Source organism: Littorina saxatilis, linkage group LG2, assembly GCF_037325665.1.
Source record: "Littorina saxatilis isolate snail1 linkage group LG2, US_GU_Lsax_2.0, whole genome shotgun sequence".
NCBI lineage: Eukaryota > Metazoa > Mollusca > Gastropoda > Littorinimorpha > Littorinidae > Littorina > Littorina saxatilis.
The window spans coordinates 3,452,356-3,468,923 of NC_090246.1; the positions used below are offsets into that span (position 1 = coordinate 3,452,356).

Here is a 16,568-nt window from a genome sequence, read left to right on the forward strand (position 1 = left end):
AGCATCCCCAACTCGTCCACCAACGGCAGGCCCGAGGAAGCCTAATGTTTTCTTACGGCCAAATGGGCGACTTAAGCCTTCGCCGGCGTGGCACCCTACCCAGGTAAAGGGTGAGCAAAGGAGGGTGGGGTGAGGGGGGAGGAGGGAGAGAGGAGAAAAAGACAGGTGTGAAGGGGGAGGTGTTGGGGGTGAGAGTTTTCGGGTAGCCTGCAACACAGGCTCGCAGTGCTATCGTACCCTTACGAATTGCAATTCAAACAAGTCCCGAGCCGATGGCAACACCTTGTTTTCACACCGTGGCGATATATGTTCCGTGCACAGGTGGGATGCTATCATTCGGGTCGGACGACGATCGTCAAGTCTTACACGAAAGAAAAAAAATCCTAGCTGCGGGTTTTTTTTTTTAGCCTTCGATCTGAAATAGGAAACGGGTGAGTCAGAAAGAACGGTTTGAAACGGCATAACATTTCATTCATGTGGTTATTTCGAGGACAGTTTATCAGGTGCAAGGCGTCGTCCAATTTTCCAACCACACAAAAAAAAGAGAAGCTATAAGCAGTGAGTGAATGAGACGAGACTGCGCCGTGAAGTCGTGCATGCTGCAGACTGCCGGAGCAGTGTCTCTGTCTGCTGGTCACTGGAGCGAGACGGGATCCACCTACTACCGCGCTGCTAATCCACCCCGTCGCTCCATGTGCTGTGCGCTGCATGTCTGCCACCCGAGACGCTAGGGCCTGGTGGTCTGTCTGTATCTCTCTCCCTCCCTCCCTTCCCCTCCCAGTCTCTCTCTATCTTTTTCTCTGGAGCTTCCGTCCTAGGTGAGACCCCACTCTCGGGCCACACTCCCGTAGCGAAGCCAGCTCTCGTCGCTCTGTGGTTCACACAGGGAGCACTCGGATACACGGAGAGTCAGCCAGCTCGTTCAAAGAGACAACTTCGCCGTTAATGCCCGTTGCCCATCCTCAACGGGAACAGAAAAAAGTGTCGACAAATAGAAAAAAATAATAATGAGATAGAAACGGATGGAGAGGATTAGATAAGCACAAAAAGTGGTGTTGTGATTGTGTTACCGGCCCTGTGGTGTGGTATATAAACTGTGGTGTGGTATATAAACTGTGGTGTCGGTGCTACGAGTGTCCAGGAGGTACTGGGATGGACCAGAGGCGACTCGGTGCATAACAACACAGGCGGTGATGTCTCTCCTCCAGTTTCTCAGACACTGCTACATGGGAAACTTCCCTTTCCACCACGCGGCAGACTGCTTCTGCAGCACCAACAACAACGCAACAGCGCATCAGCGAAAGCGAAGAAGACGAAAGTTGGTGCACAAGGTTCATCATCACTGGAGCTGGTTTCTGCGGAGGCTGGTGCAGCAGATGTTGCTGCTGCCGCTGCTGCTGCTGGTGCTTCTATCCAGTCCGGCTTCGGCCATCACGCTGCCAGTGGCCATGCCCCCCTCCCACCCCAAACATTTCCTGACAATGTCCGGGCAGGACTTTGAGGCCGGGCAAGGCAGCACGAGCATGGTGGAGGCCGTGACGTCCAACAGAGTGCCTGTGGGTCTGGAGAACCAGGTGGTGCGGGAGGACGAGGTCATGTACCACTTCTACAAGAACGGACGGCTGGGCGCCAACTATCGTCGCAAGGCCTCCACCGTCTTCATGGTGCAGCTCTTCAACGACCTGCTGAGAGGCCTGGCTCCGACCAGAAGACAACGCAATCCTGGTGGCAGTGGTGGTAGAGGGGATACTGCCTCTGCCAAGGACCAGAATGAGACAGAGGAGGAGGTTCCTTTCACGGACACCATCAGAAGCTTCTCTGCAGGTAATTACACTTTTCTTGTTCTTCATTTTTGTCTTTTGTCTGTTTTATTTTTTATTATTAATCAAATGATGGGTTTGGGGTGTGTGTATGTTGTTGGTTTTTTTTAAGTTTTTTTTTTTAAGCGGAAAGTACTTCATTTTTTTTCGTCTTTGGTCTTTGGTTATGTAAAACCCGGAGATCACGGTTCACTGTGGTTCGCGCTATATAAGCTCTCAATCTCATTATTATTATTATCATTATTATCTGCAGCTGATATTAATTTTAATGAACTGACCGTTAAGTCGTTATCGTCTTCATGTTTATATTTGCCTCTGTGCAGCTGATTTTTTGTTAGCATAGAAAATACAGTATATTACTTTCATGTTAAAAATGTCAAATGACCGTGGCCTGGCCTTTCTGATGAAACAGGCCAGATTAACAAACACAACGTTCAATTTAAGACACATTACAATACATCCTCAGATCTTCGAGTCATACGTCATTACAGTAACACACCATATTAAACAACAGACAAATACACGCTTTGGAGCGTTTCTGTTTGCCGATTGCTTCTCTAAAGGTTCGTGACGATAAAAACAATCAAGAATGATTTAGGTCTTATGTTTTCCACTGCTTTTTGCCATGCAACTTTTGTTCATTGCTTCTCGGTGCAAACTGATTCTAGACCCCGTTGTTGTTAATTTGTTGAGACACTGGGTCTGTCTTTGCTACTTAGCGTTCGTAATGGTTCGGTCGACAAGAATTAAAGAAGTAATAACATATTTTCCACCTCGTTTTTCTTTCCAGCAAATAATTATACATGTCACGTTTCTGTTCTCTGGGATTGACCGATTGTTTTTTTTTAAATTTTTGCTAATGGCAACTTTACTGGAAGAAATTCAAATTCCTCTCTGTCTGAAGTTTCTCTGAGGATCTCTTTGCCGGAGAATGTGCGTTTTTATTATGGTCCTGTGTCGAAGCTATTACTTCTTTTAAATGCTTATTTTCTCCGATTGCCTCTGAAATGTGTGTTATTATAGGGTTCAGCAGGAAAATGTGTCTTATTTTATTAAATGAATCCACTGGGGATGCTTGCTTTTTCACTGGGTAAGAGTATAATCTTAACTTAGCTTTGAATTCAATGGGACATCAGTTATACATTTTACTCACACAAGGACGCCATTATGCTAATAGTTCTTTCATTACCTTGAAATTGAAACATTATATGATTTAAAAAAATTACACATCCCCCCCCCCCCCCCCCGAAAAAAATCCATTAAGTTTGATAAATTATGGTACATTCTATTACAGAACAAAATCAATAATGTGCCCCCCACGGCTATCAGGAATCAGTCTATATGCTTGGAATTGTTTTTGTCTTCTTTCCTTTTTCTCACATTTTTTCTCCCCTTTTTAAGGCTAAATCACCCTCGACGTTTATATGCACTTTTGTTTCCAAATGGGAGCCAGGTGGGTTCATGTTCGGAATTTAAATTTAATTGTGTTGAGTTGAGTCTCGTTTATTTTTAAAATTCCACACAGCGTCTAGACGCTGGCTTAGCTTTTATCTGATGTGAGTGCGTGCATGCGTGCAATGTTTAGCTTTATTGCCATTTTCGCTTCGCAAAGCATTTTGAAGAAGATATTTTTGGAGGTGCCGAGGGTATTTTAGAAGCTAAAAGAAATCGAACCATTTAATGGGAGTCTGTTTGGGTGCGTTAGCACTTTTCATTGATTGAAAGAGGTATTGAAAGTCCTTGAATGAATTTTTGAACCGATTGACTGACTGATAGATTGAGTGATTGATTTATTGAGAGAGAGATAGAGAGAGAGAGAAAGAGAGAGACAGAAATAGAGAGAGAGAGAGAGAGAGAGAGAGAGAGAGTGAGTGAGTGAGTGTGTGTCAAGGTGCATATTGGTTTAAACAGTGTTTATTCAACAATTCATATGTATTTGAACATGATACATGTTACGGATCATCAACAAGCTCAAGCTTATGGTGGTGTCCCTAACGGGAGAATTTAACATATGGATTACGATAACTTGCGACGAGACTTCGACAAGTACTTTTTAAACCAAAACAAACGAGAAACAAACAAAATGTGAAAACATACATATATATATTTATACAACTCCTGCAATGCAACCGAGGGGTGGATTAAATCTAGTTGATTATTTTTAGACAAGTGAGAAATTAGAACGAACTACTTTGATTAAACCCAAAAATCACACGTGGATTATTCGAAGTAAGAATAAAGAGGGCTAAAAAATAATCAACACTAGAATTTATTTTTAGAACATTTCAAACCCAGACGATTGGACCCTGTTGCGGAAGAATACGTACAATGTTGACTCAAAACTGTAACAACAATGGCTGACGTGTATGACTAGTCGACAGACGATGCCATTTGCTTTGTGTGTGTTTTTGTTGTTGCTTACTGTACATGACATACATTATGTGTAAAATCCAGTTCTTTAACAATAACAGGCAACAAACCTTGCAAATTTCCAGAAGCTGCAATCTGACGCGACCTATCTCTGATTCTAGCAGACGATCTCTCCAATGTTTAACACAAAATCAGCAAACTCTCCTGTCACATAGAACGTCCATTATATAGTGCAATGTTGAAATGAAGTTACCGGTCTGAAACATTTAGTCGTTTCTTCTGAGACAATCCTTGTTCTCTTATCATCTACAGATTTACCGCAGTCTTCACCACGCGAATTCACAACAGTCAGACTTTCGAACATGTATACAATCTACGTAGGCAAGCATGATACGTCATGACGTCATATGATTCCTAGCATATTGACGTAATGCTAAACATCCGGTTATCCCGAGTTTTCTCCGTAATACATGTCCGTGGGTTTTTTCAATGTTCGGTTATTTCCGTGGCTTCATGCGGAAAGGGAACCGTCGTCTGCAATCAACGACATGGACCATTCTGGTCCTTGCTGCTGACAAAAACATGATTTTAACACAGAATGTAATGTCAGAATAGCAATATAAACGCTATTGTGTTTTAATCGTAGCAATGGGGTCCGATATTTAGACGAGACAAGTATAATGCCGACGAGTCGGAGACTAAGAATAAAGTAAAAGAATAGAGACTATTTGAATGACGCGCATTTGACACTCTGAGTGATTAGGCTGAAATGAAATTGCCTACAAAATGTCTGCATGACTGCATGTTCGACCCGTGTTGTTCGTTGTATAAATAGCTTAAACAATGACAACTCGTTGATTACTGGAAAATAAACCACTCGTGGGTATTTGCAGCCGCTTGGTAATTCACTCGTGTGCTCCGCACACTCGTGAATTACCAAGCGGCTGCAAATACCCACTCGTGGTTTATTTTCCAGTAATCAACTCGTGGTCATTGTTTAAGCTCTATATATACTAGATGATTACCCGCTTCGCCGGGTACCGGCTTCGCCGGGAAGAAGTAGAGCCGACCCGGCTTTGCCGGGTGTACGCCGGCTTTGCCGGCGCACGAAGGAAAGGAGATAAACGCGCAAAACACTGGAGACCTTCTAAAAATAGTAACGTGCAGTGACCTTCTAAAAATAGTAACGTAGTAACGGGAATATGGATTGACGTCACACGGAGGAAGGGAGATAATCGCGGCTGAAAACACTGGAGAAGATAAGGAAGAGTTACTGGTAGTGGATCCAGACCAAAAAAACCAAAATCGGTTCAGCGCTGCGCGCTGAGAGCACGTGTTGAAATATCTCATCGATGAGGTTGTGTCCGGGGTGTAGCTGAATACGGTGTCCAAATTTGAAAAAGATCCACCGAGAACTTTGGCCGTGCATCGCGAACAGACAGACAGACAGACAGACACTAGTCGTTTATATATATATTAGATAGAAGACTAGAAGACTAGGATGATTACCCGCTTCGCCGGGTAACGGCTTCACCGGGAAGAAGTAGAGCCGAATACCAGGCTGCGCCTGGGACCCGGCTTTGCCGGGTGTACGCCGGCTTTGCCGGCGCACGAAGGAAAGGAGATAAACGCGCAAAACACTGGAGACCTTCTAAAAATAGTAACGTGCAGTGACCTTCTAAAAATAGTAACGTAGTAACGGGAATATGGATTGACGCCACACGGAGGAAGGGAGATAATCGCAGCTGAAAACACTGGAGAAGATAAGGAAGAGTTACTGGTAGTGGATCCCGACAACAACAACAACAACAACAACAACAAAACGGTTCAGCGCGCACAGCGCTGCGCGATGAGAGCACGTGTTGAAATATCTCATCGATGAGGTTGTGTCCGGGGTGTAGCTGAATACGGTGTCCAAATTTGAAAAAGATCCACCGAGAACTTTGGCCGTGCATCGCGAACAGACAGACAGACAGACAGACAGACAGACACTAGTCGTATATATATAGATATTTGACAAAAAGCAGAGGCATAATGGAGACAGGACACGACAATAGAATGGACAAAGAATATAAAAGGGAAAGAGAGAGAGGAAAGGAGAGGGAGAGAGAGAGAGTAAGCGAGAGAGAAAGAGAGAGAGAGAGAGAGAGAGAGAGAGAGAGAGAGAGAGAGAGAGAGAGAGAGAGAGAGAGAGAGAGAGAGAGTACATAAGTATCCATCACAATTGCATATATACCAATAACAATCGCTATAACTTCTTAATTAAATTTAGACTTAAATTATCTATAATGAATGGGGCATACTGCACTCAAATTCGTTTTGCCCCAAGTCGGCCAGTTGAAATAATATATTCCTGGACTTTATCAAAAACAGATTCGTTTAATTCTTTTGACAAACTTGCATCACCAAATAAGAGTGTTGATATCGTAATTTGATCAGTGGGGAGAGTACTTATTGTTCTGGTTCGGTCTCTATCGTATTGAGGGCAATCTAAAAGAAAGTGTTTTACGTCTTCTGATGCGTGGCCACAGGCACACGCTGGATTATTGCTCAAATGCCTATCGACTAGGTGCTGGTTTAAATCGGTCATGCCTAACCTTAATTTACTGTGAATCACTTGGACCTGTCGTTCTCCAATATAAAAATACGGTGGCACAACTGGATCGTTAGCAGTTAAATATCTTTTAAATTGGCTTATGGATTCGATAAGTTTGATTTCATCAGGCAAGGCATTCCATAGATGTGTTGTTGATGGGAAAAACGATGATTTATACAATTCTGTTTTATACGATGGAATCTTGCGTTCTAATGGGCGTCTCCTGTGATACGGGTTTTCTGCAGATACGAGAGGTGGGAGTTCAGCACTTAAATAAGGGGGAACTTTGTTATGAACAATTTTATGAAATAATATTAATTTATGGCGTTTGCGTCGTTCAGAGAGTGTAGTAAAACCCGATTCTTGATATAATTTTCGGTGACTTGTTCCTCGAACTGTTCCAATAATAATTCGTATTGCCTCTAAGTGAAGACCTTCTAATTCATCTGCCAATCCGGTAGTGCAATTATCCCATACAACGTCTGCGTAATCAATACTTGGCAATATGAATGATTTATACATGTTCTCTAGGGATTTTCTGCTTAATCTATATTTATATGAGCGCAGACAAGAAATCAATAAGCGGCATTTGGCTACGATAGATTTTGTTTGGGACTCCCATTTACAATTATTTTGAACGATTACACCTAGGTGCTTGTGCTTTTCTACATCTTGTAATGTGTTATCGCCAAACTTTAATTCAGTAAAATCCGGATTCTGTTGTCTGCCTAAATTTAATAATTCGGTTTTAGTTTGATTGAAAAGAACTTTCCACTTTTTTGCCCATTTAAAAATTTTACTCAGGTCTGAATTTAAAATCTCGGCTCTGAGAACAGGATTTTCAATGGATAAATACATACTTGTGTCATCAGCGAATAATTTAATAACAGATTCAATATTTTTCACTATATCGTTAATATAAACGAGGAACAACGTAGGGCCTAATACTGATCCTTGTGGGACTCCTGCTGAGACGGGTAAATATATTGACTTATTTCCTTTTAAAACAACTGCCTGTTTACGCCCAGAGAGGTAATCTTGGAACCAGATTAAGAGCCGTCCACGTATTCCGATTGCTTCCAGTTTCCTAATGAGGCCCTTGTGCCATACTTTATCAAACGCTTTAGATATGTCAAAAAATACGGCTTGAGTAGGAATATTATTGTCTAGAGATTTACACAAGTCATTATACAAAGAAATTAACTGGTAGGTGGTGGAATCTTTTGGTATGAATCCAGACTGGTAAGGCGTAAGAATGCTGTTGAGAGTTAAGTATTCAAATACTCGTGACTGGACACATTTTTCAAACACCTTTCCAATACAGCTTAGGAGAGAAATGGGTCGATAATTTGAACAATCAGTTTTATCTCCTTTTTTAAAAATCGGTGATACATGGGCTTTTTTCCATTCCATTGGAAACCTGCCTTCCTGGAGAGATCTGTTATACAAGAGGGTTAAAGCTTCTGAGATGTGCCTGGCACTAGATATCAACATTCTGTTGTGCACCTGGTCGGGACCAGCGGCTTTTGTTTTATCAAGGTTTATTAAAACTGTTTTTACTTCCTGAGTACGTAGGATCACATCGTCCAAGACACTATCTAATCTGTCAACGTCAGGAACGTTGTCATCATCATCTGGTAATTTTGACTGTTCAACAAAGAAATTATTGAAGAGTGTTGCTTTTTCTTCATTTCCATAATGTGTTACACCATCAAATATTAAGGACATTGCTTGAATAACACTTAAATTCCGCCGTATTTAGAAACTCCCTGAATTGTACACAACATATCAACAGCAACCGTTATTCCGCGAGGGAGACATACGATAATGTCCGAATCACAGCAGATAAACGGAACAAAATTGTTGCTATCTTGCGGGTTTGAAACTATCAAGCTTTCTTTCCGGGCACATACACATTGGCTTTTGTGGGGGATTTGCCATCGTCTGAAGCATAGCAAGGTGTCCAGGTACAAGGGATTTGACACTCAGATCGCTAAAGCCCCCCACACCATGCAGACATACTGAGAAGGAAAGATAAAAGTGTTCGGGTCAGGAAGAAAGGTGTTTAGCATGCAGGAAGGCTTTTGATGTTGAGTGGGTCTTTTCTGTTTTAAAATACAGAATGGGCACAAAGTTTTGTGACGTGAGAATAACGGTGGGAAAAATTATGCAATGAGATTAAGGAAAAGTGAAATTATTCTATTTTTTTGTTTCGCGTGTCTGTGTCTCGGTTTGTACCACACACAGCGAAAAATATAAAGCCAAAGAGAAACACAATTGTGACGAATAGAGTGGAAAAGGCTGCTTGAAGATTTCTTCATGCGTGCACATGGGGGTGTTCAGACACCGAGGAGAGTGTGTACAAAGGCAGGATTATGATAGGCATCTTTTCCTGGGCGGTCATCAATATTGACCTGCCGAATGCAGGTTGTTTTCAAGCAAATGCACAACGCTGACGATCAAAGTGACCATCAGACTCTGAGACGAAAAAAACCCCATTCTGATGGACGGACAGACAGACAGATAGATAGACAATATAACACACTCACACACACACACACACACACACACACACACACACACACACACACACACCTCTACAACCCTACTAAACCAGACCCAACCAGAACCCATTCACAGAAGACCCGGCCGTTGCGGGCTGACCGAGAACACTCAACAAAAGCACGCGAGAGAATAGACAAAACGAGAAGTTGAACGAGAAGTGAAGAGGTCGGACAAATAAAGGTGACATGAAACGCCATCCCGGATCACAGCGGATACAAGGTAGAAACGTTTAGGTCCCAAATCAAACGGCTGGCCTAATACCCTCAGATTGTGTAGCAGTCCTCCTGGAACATTCCCAACGCTTTAAAGGCACAGTAAGCCTCCCGTAAACCATCACAGAGCTCCCCGAGCGTCTACATATAGTACAAGCATACTTCCATCTGAACGCTCACCGAACGGGAACATCCTGGCTGCTTTCTGTTGAGCGTGAGACATTTTCAAAGAATTTATTTTCTTGGACTTGGCCTCAACAGCAATGGCGCCTCGTTTTGGTGCTGGACGGCAGTTATGAATACCGGAATTCACGCCCGGACAGTAAGCCTCCCCTAAACCATCACAGATACTGTCAGGCTTTTACACACAGTACAGACACCCTTCCATTTGAACGCTCAACAAACGGGAACATCCTAGGTGCCCTACGTAAAGAGCGAGCAATTTTTAAAGAATTAATTTTGCAGATTGTCTCGAACACTTTTTAGACCCATCCTGAACTCAGGTCAAACATGAGTTACTTCCCTTCGGGTCTCATTCTATCGATGTAAACTGGAGATAGCCGTGAATCGATGATTATCAAAATGTTTTTGGACCGTGGTGCGTTTTTGCGCTAGACCTAACTTTTAAAATCTAAATAATAAATTGACAGCTTGTTACACAAACATTCTTTAATCATAAAAGAATTCTTTTTTCATCAAGACAAGATCAGTACAATTCGAAGTTGTGAAAGTTTGAAAAAAGAAAAGCCCGGAAGCAGGGTCACGCAAGGGTCGTAGCAGACGACGCCGGTTTATCAGTGCATATCGCCGTTCCTCTCAACAGTCAAAAGCCATCGCTAGAGTTCTTGTGAACCACAGCAGTTTGTTTCGTGCATAAAAACGTGCTATTGTAAATAGTCGCATTCAAATAACTAACTGACGACTACATTGTGAAAAAGGGAAACTGGATCACACGGGTTCACGATGGCTCAGGTGTAAGATAAACCACGCAAAAATAAATTCTTTGAAAATTGTTCGCTCTTTACGGAGGGCACCTAGGATGTTCTCAATCGGTGAGTGTTTAAATGAAAGGGTGTTTTTACTGTGTGTAAAAGCCTGACCGTATCTGTGATGGTTTACGGGAGGCTTACTGTGCCTTTAATGGACCACTGCCCCTCTTGCTCTTTATACGGACATCCAGCACTTGAAAGCGGCTGCATTATGAAAATGGGACATTTGCTCTGCTGGCTATTTTGTCGTTACCACGACACACCCGTGTTTAGGGCGATGATCAAGCTACGGTTTTCCCTTTTTAGTCAGCCAGACATTAAACTCAATACCAAAAATATAGTGCAAATTCCGATTTGGTGATGAAATATTCGAACGGGACATAAAAAAAAGATATACATATATAGATGTACTGTTTTGTTGATGAAATATTTGAACGGGACATTAAAAAAATGATATACATATAGATGTAGTGTTTGTCCCAGGTGAGGTCGACTCATGGGTGTTTCCCCTTTTTGTCAAGAAGAGGTGTCATGGTATAGATCTTCATTTTGTGCAAACGTCATAGTCAGTATCACTTCACTCCAACACGTTTCCGCAAACGGCTCATTGAGACGTGAAAAGGTGATTGATTTGTGTGCGCTTGAAAGCACTATTTGTAAGCTCGTCTCCGCCAGTGTGAATTTCATGCCTACCGTTTTATGGGAGTATAATATTGTGGGCGTGGAGAGGGTATTATGTGGCTTTTATTGTATATTGCATTTGCTGCAACATCGGCACCCTTGGGAGCTCGGCAAATGTGAATCAGTGTAAACCTCGACCTGGTCTACAAGCAAGGGAGTTTCCCTGTTTGGTTTGAATGGGTGTTGTCGGTTCATAACCTCTCCGCTTTATTGCTCGCCATGCTGGCAAGACAAATCCACTGGAATCGTGGCGTTTCCTCTATTTGTTTTATTTCGATTTTCCTCCTTTGACAGAATATTAGATTTGTGCGTTTTGATCTTTATTTATTTATTTTGATCTTTGACATGTTTGAATATATAATGAGGGTGGGGGCGGTTTAATATGGGCGTTTTTCTTGCTAAAAATATCTTGAAAGGATTGGGAGCTCAATGTGACCCTACGTCACCTTTTCATCTACGTAATTCGTGCATGTAAACTAACGGCGTGGCTTTGTTTAGAGATTCTCTGGTGCATTTGTTCTGAGCGCGTGGGTGGCAATAAAATCCATGTATTTTGCAAATATCTTTTTGAAGATAACAAAATTAATTCCTTATTGCAATTGACATACATCCAACTTCAATCGTCTCAATGAATTAAATATGTGATAAACTGAAGGAAGCGGCAACACTTATGTCTCTCTTTTGAAGTGACAATAACAACAACAGAATTTGTGCACGTGAGATAATTCTGCGCAATATCTCCTGCGTCTAAAAGAAAATGTTGCCAGCAAAAAAATAAACATTTCTTTTAAACACCATTTTGAAGAAAAGTTAAACTTATATTCTGAAACCCTTTCCATACATTTTCTAGGGGCATTAAATACTTGTGGGCATGAAAAGTGAAAATAATGATTATTTCAGTCTTTGATTATAATGTGTAATCTGTTTTCAAAAGTTAATTCAGCAAAACTTCCCTGAAATCATCCTTAAAAAAAGTGTTTGTATAGAATGAACTACGAATACCAAATGTCAGCCACAAAATAAATATTTAAATTTACTTCAGACCTGGGAACCCCTGTTTTGCACTTGGAGTATTCTCAAACAAACTTGGTGTATTTTCAGAAAAAATGAGCGTACTCCACACAGCATTTGAACATCTATGATTTAAACATATTTCACAAGCGTTGGTCGTACCGTTAATTAAGATTTCCAATCCATTTAAAACAAAATGCTTCTTTCAATGTTTACTGACAAAAATTGGAATCATGTGTCAAAATACTGGATCGGCTTCGGGATGCGTTTGTAAAAAAGAGTAGTCTAGGAATTGTTCTCATCGTATTTTTTTCCACTGACCGTACTGATTGTATTCTAGACAATCATGCGTACAGAATACGGCGAAATCGTATGGGTTCCCAGGTCTATTACTTGGATATCAACATTCTCTGTTTAATTCAATGGAGATTTTAACATTAATATCGCTTGCAATATTAAATTGCAGTGACACGTAAATGCATAAATATTTATGCAGCTGCAGATTTGAGTAAAAAAGTATGTAAATATTCAGAAGAGTATTCAGATCGGAACAGCACGAATAATTAAACATGCGTCAGTTCTTTTTATTTTATTTTGTTTGTTTGTTTATTTAAAAATAAAATCTGTTTTGAGACTGGACAATATCAGATGGAACTGTGTAGTTTGCTTGTTTTCGACCTTAGAAACTTGAAGGGGGGGGGGGGGGGGGGGGGGGTAGTCCATTGTTTATGTTTGGTTAAACTTCTGATATCCTGGATATTCCTCATCATGCTTTGAAAAAAATATTTCAAGCATGGGAGTTCAAAAATCTTATGGAATTCAAGAAATGTTCTTTCTTTTCAATGCGCATATTTACAACAAATCACTGTCGGTGGTATTTACAAAGGGAAACACAACGCTTGACGGCCTCAAATGGCAGACATAGACAGTCCAAGCAAACAAGCGAAAATTAATTATTCAATAAATAAAATAAGAATGATAAATAAAAAATAAACAGATAAATAAATAAATAAATAAATAAAACAAGAAAATAAGTCTGTTGGACAAAACCTGCAAATAGCAACGTGTGATAATTTTAGCGTACTGGCGCACATTCACCATTTTCAGTTTTGCTGATACAAGCAGTAATGCAGACATTCCAGTTACTCAGGCTCAAAAGGTCGCTCGAACTTCAGGGATTTGAATCATAGAGTGTTGATACCTTGAAGATTAGTGGAAGTTAACCTGACACAGAAATCTGAATACCACTTCAAACAGTCTGTCTTCCCACGCTCGTCTCTCGGAAAACAATAAATGTCAATGGCTGACAGTGGTCGTTCACTCCGGGCAACACAAATGGATCGTAAAATGTATTATAGCCGAGTAAAAAATATCTTCACTGAGGCTGGGGGGAAATGTGAACTTTACGGACCCTTTCAGTGCGTTTTCTTGCTAGTTACGATCACTTTCAGGTGTCCTTCTCAACGAGTATTTTAACTCTTTGAATCGAGATCAACACCGATCAAGTTGGCAAAATGACACCAATTTTAACTGAAAGATAACACTCACATAGTCAACCCTGACTAAAATGAAAGGACATAATGTGACCGCAAAGCAGACTTTCACTGAGCTCAATAAAAGAAGGAATCCGAGCGGAAAACGTGACAACGTGGCTGACTCTGGGAGACTAAACGGAATGTATTGATGATGCAATAATACCGAGGCAAATATTTGGTGCGCGCCTGCTCTGAGTGGTACGGAACCAATCATTGGTGAAGTGGATAAGCTAAATGTGCGCGAGTACACATCGTTTCCCCATGAAAACCCGGGGGGTTCTCGTTCAACGGAGCCATTAGAGTCGCGAAAAACGCTGGCACAAGAAAGTCTTTGTTTGTGACCATAATTATGTTTCACATTATTCATTTTGAGCTGTCAGGTTATTCCTGTGTAAGTTAAATCTCGGAATAATCTTGCGCCTGTGTTGTGGTTGCTTGGACGTGGGCCTCAGACAGAGTCGATTTCATTCATAAAAAGGATGACTCTGCCATATCTTGTCTTCGTCAACATATTTTTCTTCTACATTTCCGGATGCGCAGACACTGTCTTCATTATACTTTTTGTCCATAATTTTGCATTCAATTACCAAAATGTATCATTCGCCACCATTTTGGAAGCATGATATGATAATAGGAAAAGAATTAATTAGACCTGCGAATAAAAGTGAAATTCCAGTCTATTTCTGTGAGGTGAATGGATTCGTAGGAATTGTTTTTCCTATGCTTAAAGTTACATTCCTTCTCGCGGAAGCGATCATGCAGACTCCCTCAGGTCTGTACAGAAAGTGCAGAGTGGGGAAATTTTGGAGAATTAATTTTGCGAGTACCACCTATGTCAATCTGCTGAATGAATTCAGCGCAAAATAAATGAATAAATGAATAAATTAAAAATTAAAAAAGAAATCTACTCTGCACAGAATGCAGCCTTGCTATTTTTATTTATTTATTTATTATTTTTTTTGTTTGGGGGGGGGGGGGGGGTATTGTCCAAATGGAAGGATGCTCTTACCAGCTGTACAAGCCGGGACAGATGGTGGGCATGATCTCTTTCACAAGAGGATGGTATCTTTAACTGCTTGTTGGGCAAGACAATTTTTTTCGTAATATTTTTCTCTCACGTTTTTGTTGTGTCCAAAAAAACCAAATATAATTTTTGCTTTATTTGGTTCATCATTCAAACTTGAACAGTTTGTTTGTCACATGAATATACAATTTGTTTGTTCTTTACAATATTCTCCGGTCTGCCATCTAGGCGGTGAAATTTTGCCGTTTAAACTTTCAGGAGTATAACGATATACAGTGGAAAATCCGGAGACCTCAGCCCCCATACCCGACACCCCCTTTTCCCCAAAAGGCAGTGTTACAATTTAAACGGGTGGCTATGATGAAGGTTCGTTGCCTGATGGTAATTTATTGTAGCCTCAAAATAATACAATTTATATTATCTTTTGTTTGCTGTTCATCGATAGATTGTTATCTGATAACTGCTTCATTGTTCTAACAAAAATCTGTTTGATTATTTTCAGAAGTGAGATACTCCAAAAAGAAGAGAGCAACCATCAGCTTCTCCATACCCTTGCTGCCGCCAAACGAGCGACTTCGTTCCGCAGAGATCCGCTTTTTGCGAAAACCCACGACCCGGAAGCGGAAGAAGAAGATGCGCATCAAACTGAGGATCGACGTCCTGCGTGGCGGCAAGAAAGTGGAGAAGGTTGTGCTGCGTGAGAGGCCCGCGGTTCAGCGAGACTACTTTGTGTTCGACGTGAGTCGTGTGCTAGACTCGTGGATCAACTCCTACCACGGGAACATCTCGCTCAAGATTCGCGTCCCGAAGAAGTTGGAGAAGACAGTGTTGCTGAGCGACGCTTCGCTCAAGTCGACGTCGCTGATCGCCCTTTACCTCGAGGACAAGGAATTCCTAAAGAACATGTACGAGAGCTACACCACCGAGGAGGACAGCGTCAACGACAACGGCGACAGTAGTGGTGGTAGTGGCAGCGACGGCGCAGATCAGAGCCGTTCTCGTGCAAAGAGGGACTCCAATTCTCGAGGAAACGGTAAACGACGGCGGACAAGGACCCGCAAAACCAAGCGCTGGTACCGTGCTCCTAAGCACGAAAAGTGCCAGATGTACGACTTCGAGGTGGACTTTGACTTTATCGGGTGGGGTCAGTGGATCATCCACCCCAAGCACTTCAACGCGCGTTTCTGTTACGGCGAGTGTCCGTCCCCAGTGGACATCAAGTTCAAGCCGACCAACCACGCCATGCTACAGACTCTGATGAGGCAGAAGAGGCCTCGCCTGGCGCCCCCGGCGTGCTGTGTCCCCATCAGACTTAAGCCTCTCAGCATGCTGTACTTTGAGTACGATGAGATCGTTGTCAGGCACCATGAGAACATGATTGCTGACGAGTGTGGGTGTAGATGATGGCCGTGTGTTTAGAACTAGTGTGACTGTGCTGTGTGTACGACTGTTGTAATGTTTGTGTTGATGCGTTAAGTTTGTGTTGCTGCGCCAAGTTTCTGTACTGCTTGCAATGAAGTCGTTGCATGCTTCAATCTTACCAAGAAAAGAGCGCGTTCTTGGACGTTCTTTAACAATTGAATCTTTGCTGCGCCAAGTTTCTGTACTGCTTGCAATGAAGTCGTTGCATACTTCAATCTTACCAAGAAAAGAACGTGTTCTTGGACGTTCTTGGGCGTTCTTTAACAATTAAATCTTTGCTGCGCCAAGTTTCTGTACTGCTTGCAATGAAGTCGTTGCATACTTCAATCTTACCAAAAAAAGA

At 41.8% G+C, this 16,568-nt stretch overlaps 1 protein-coding gene across 1 annotated transcript in view; it reads left to right on the forward strand.

The window, feature by feature from the left end:
* The first annotated feature begins 770 nt into the window (after positions 1-770).
* The window catches only part of LOC138958024 (nodal homolog), a 17,437-nt gene continuing 1,639 nt past the window's right edge, over positions 771-16,568 (forward strand). The window contains exons 1-2 of the mRNA XM_070329053.1: positions 771-1,824; positions 15,306-16,568. The exon at positions 15,306-16,568 is cut by the window's right edge and continues 1,639 nt beyond it. Coding sequence (XP_070185154.1) covers positions 1,194-1,824; positions 15,306-16,207 — 1,533 coding nt within the window. The 5' untranslated portion in view covers positions 771-1,193 and the 3' untranslated portion in view covers positions 16,208-16,568. The remainder of the gene's footprint in view (positions 1,825-15,305) is intronic.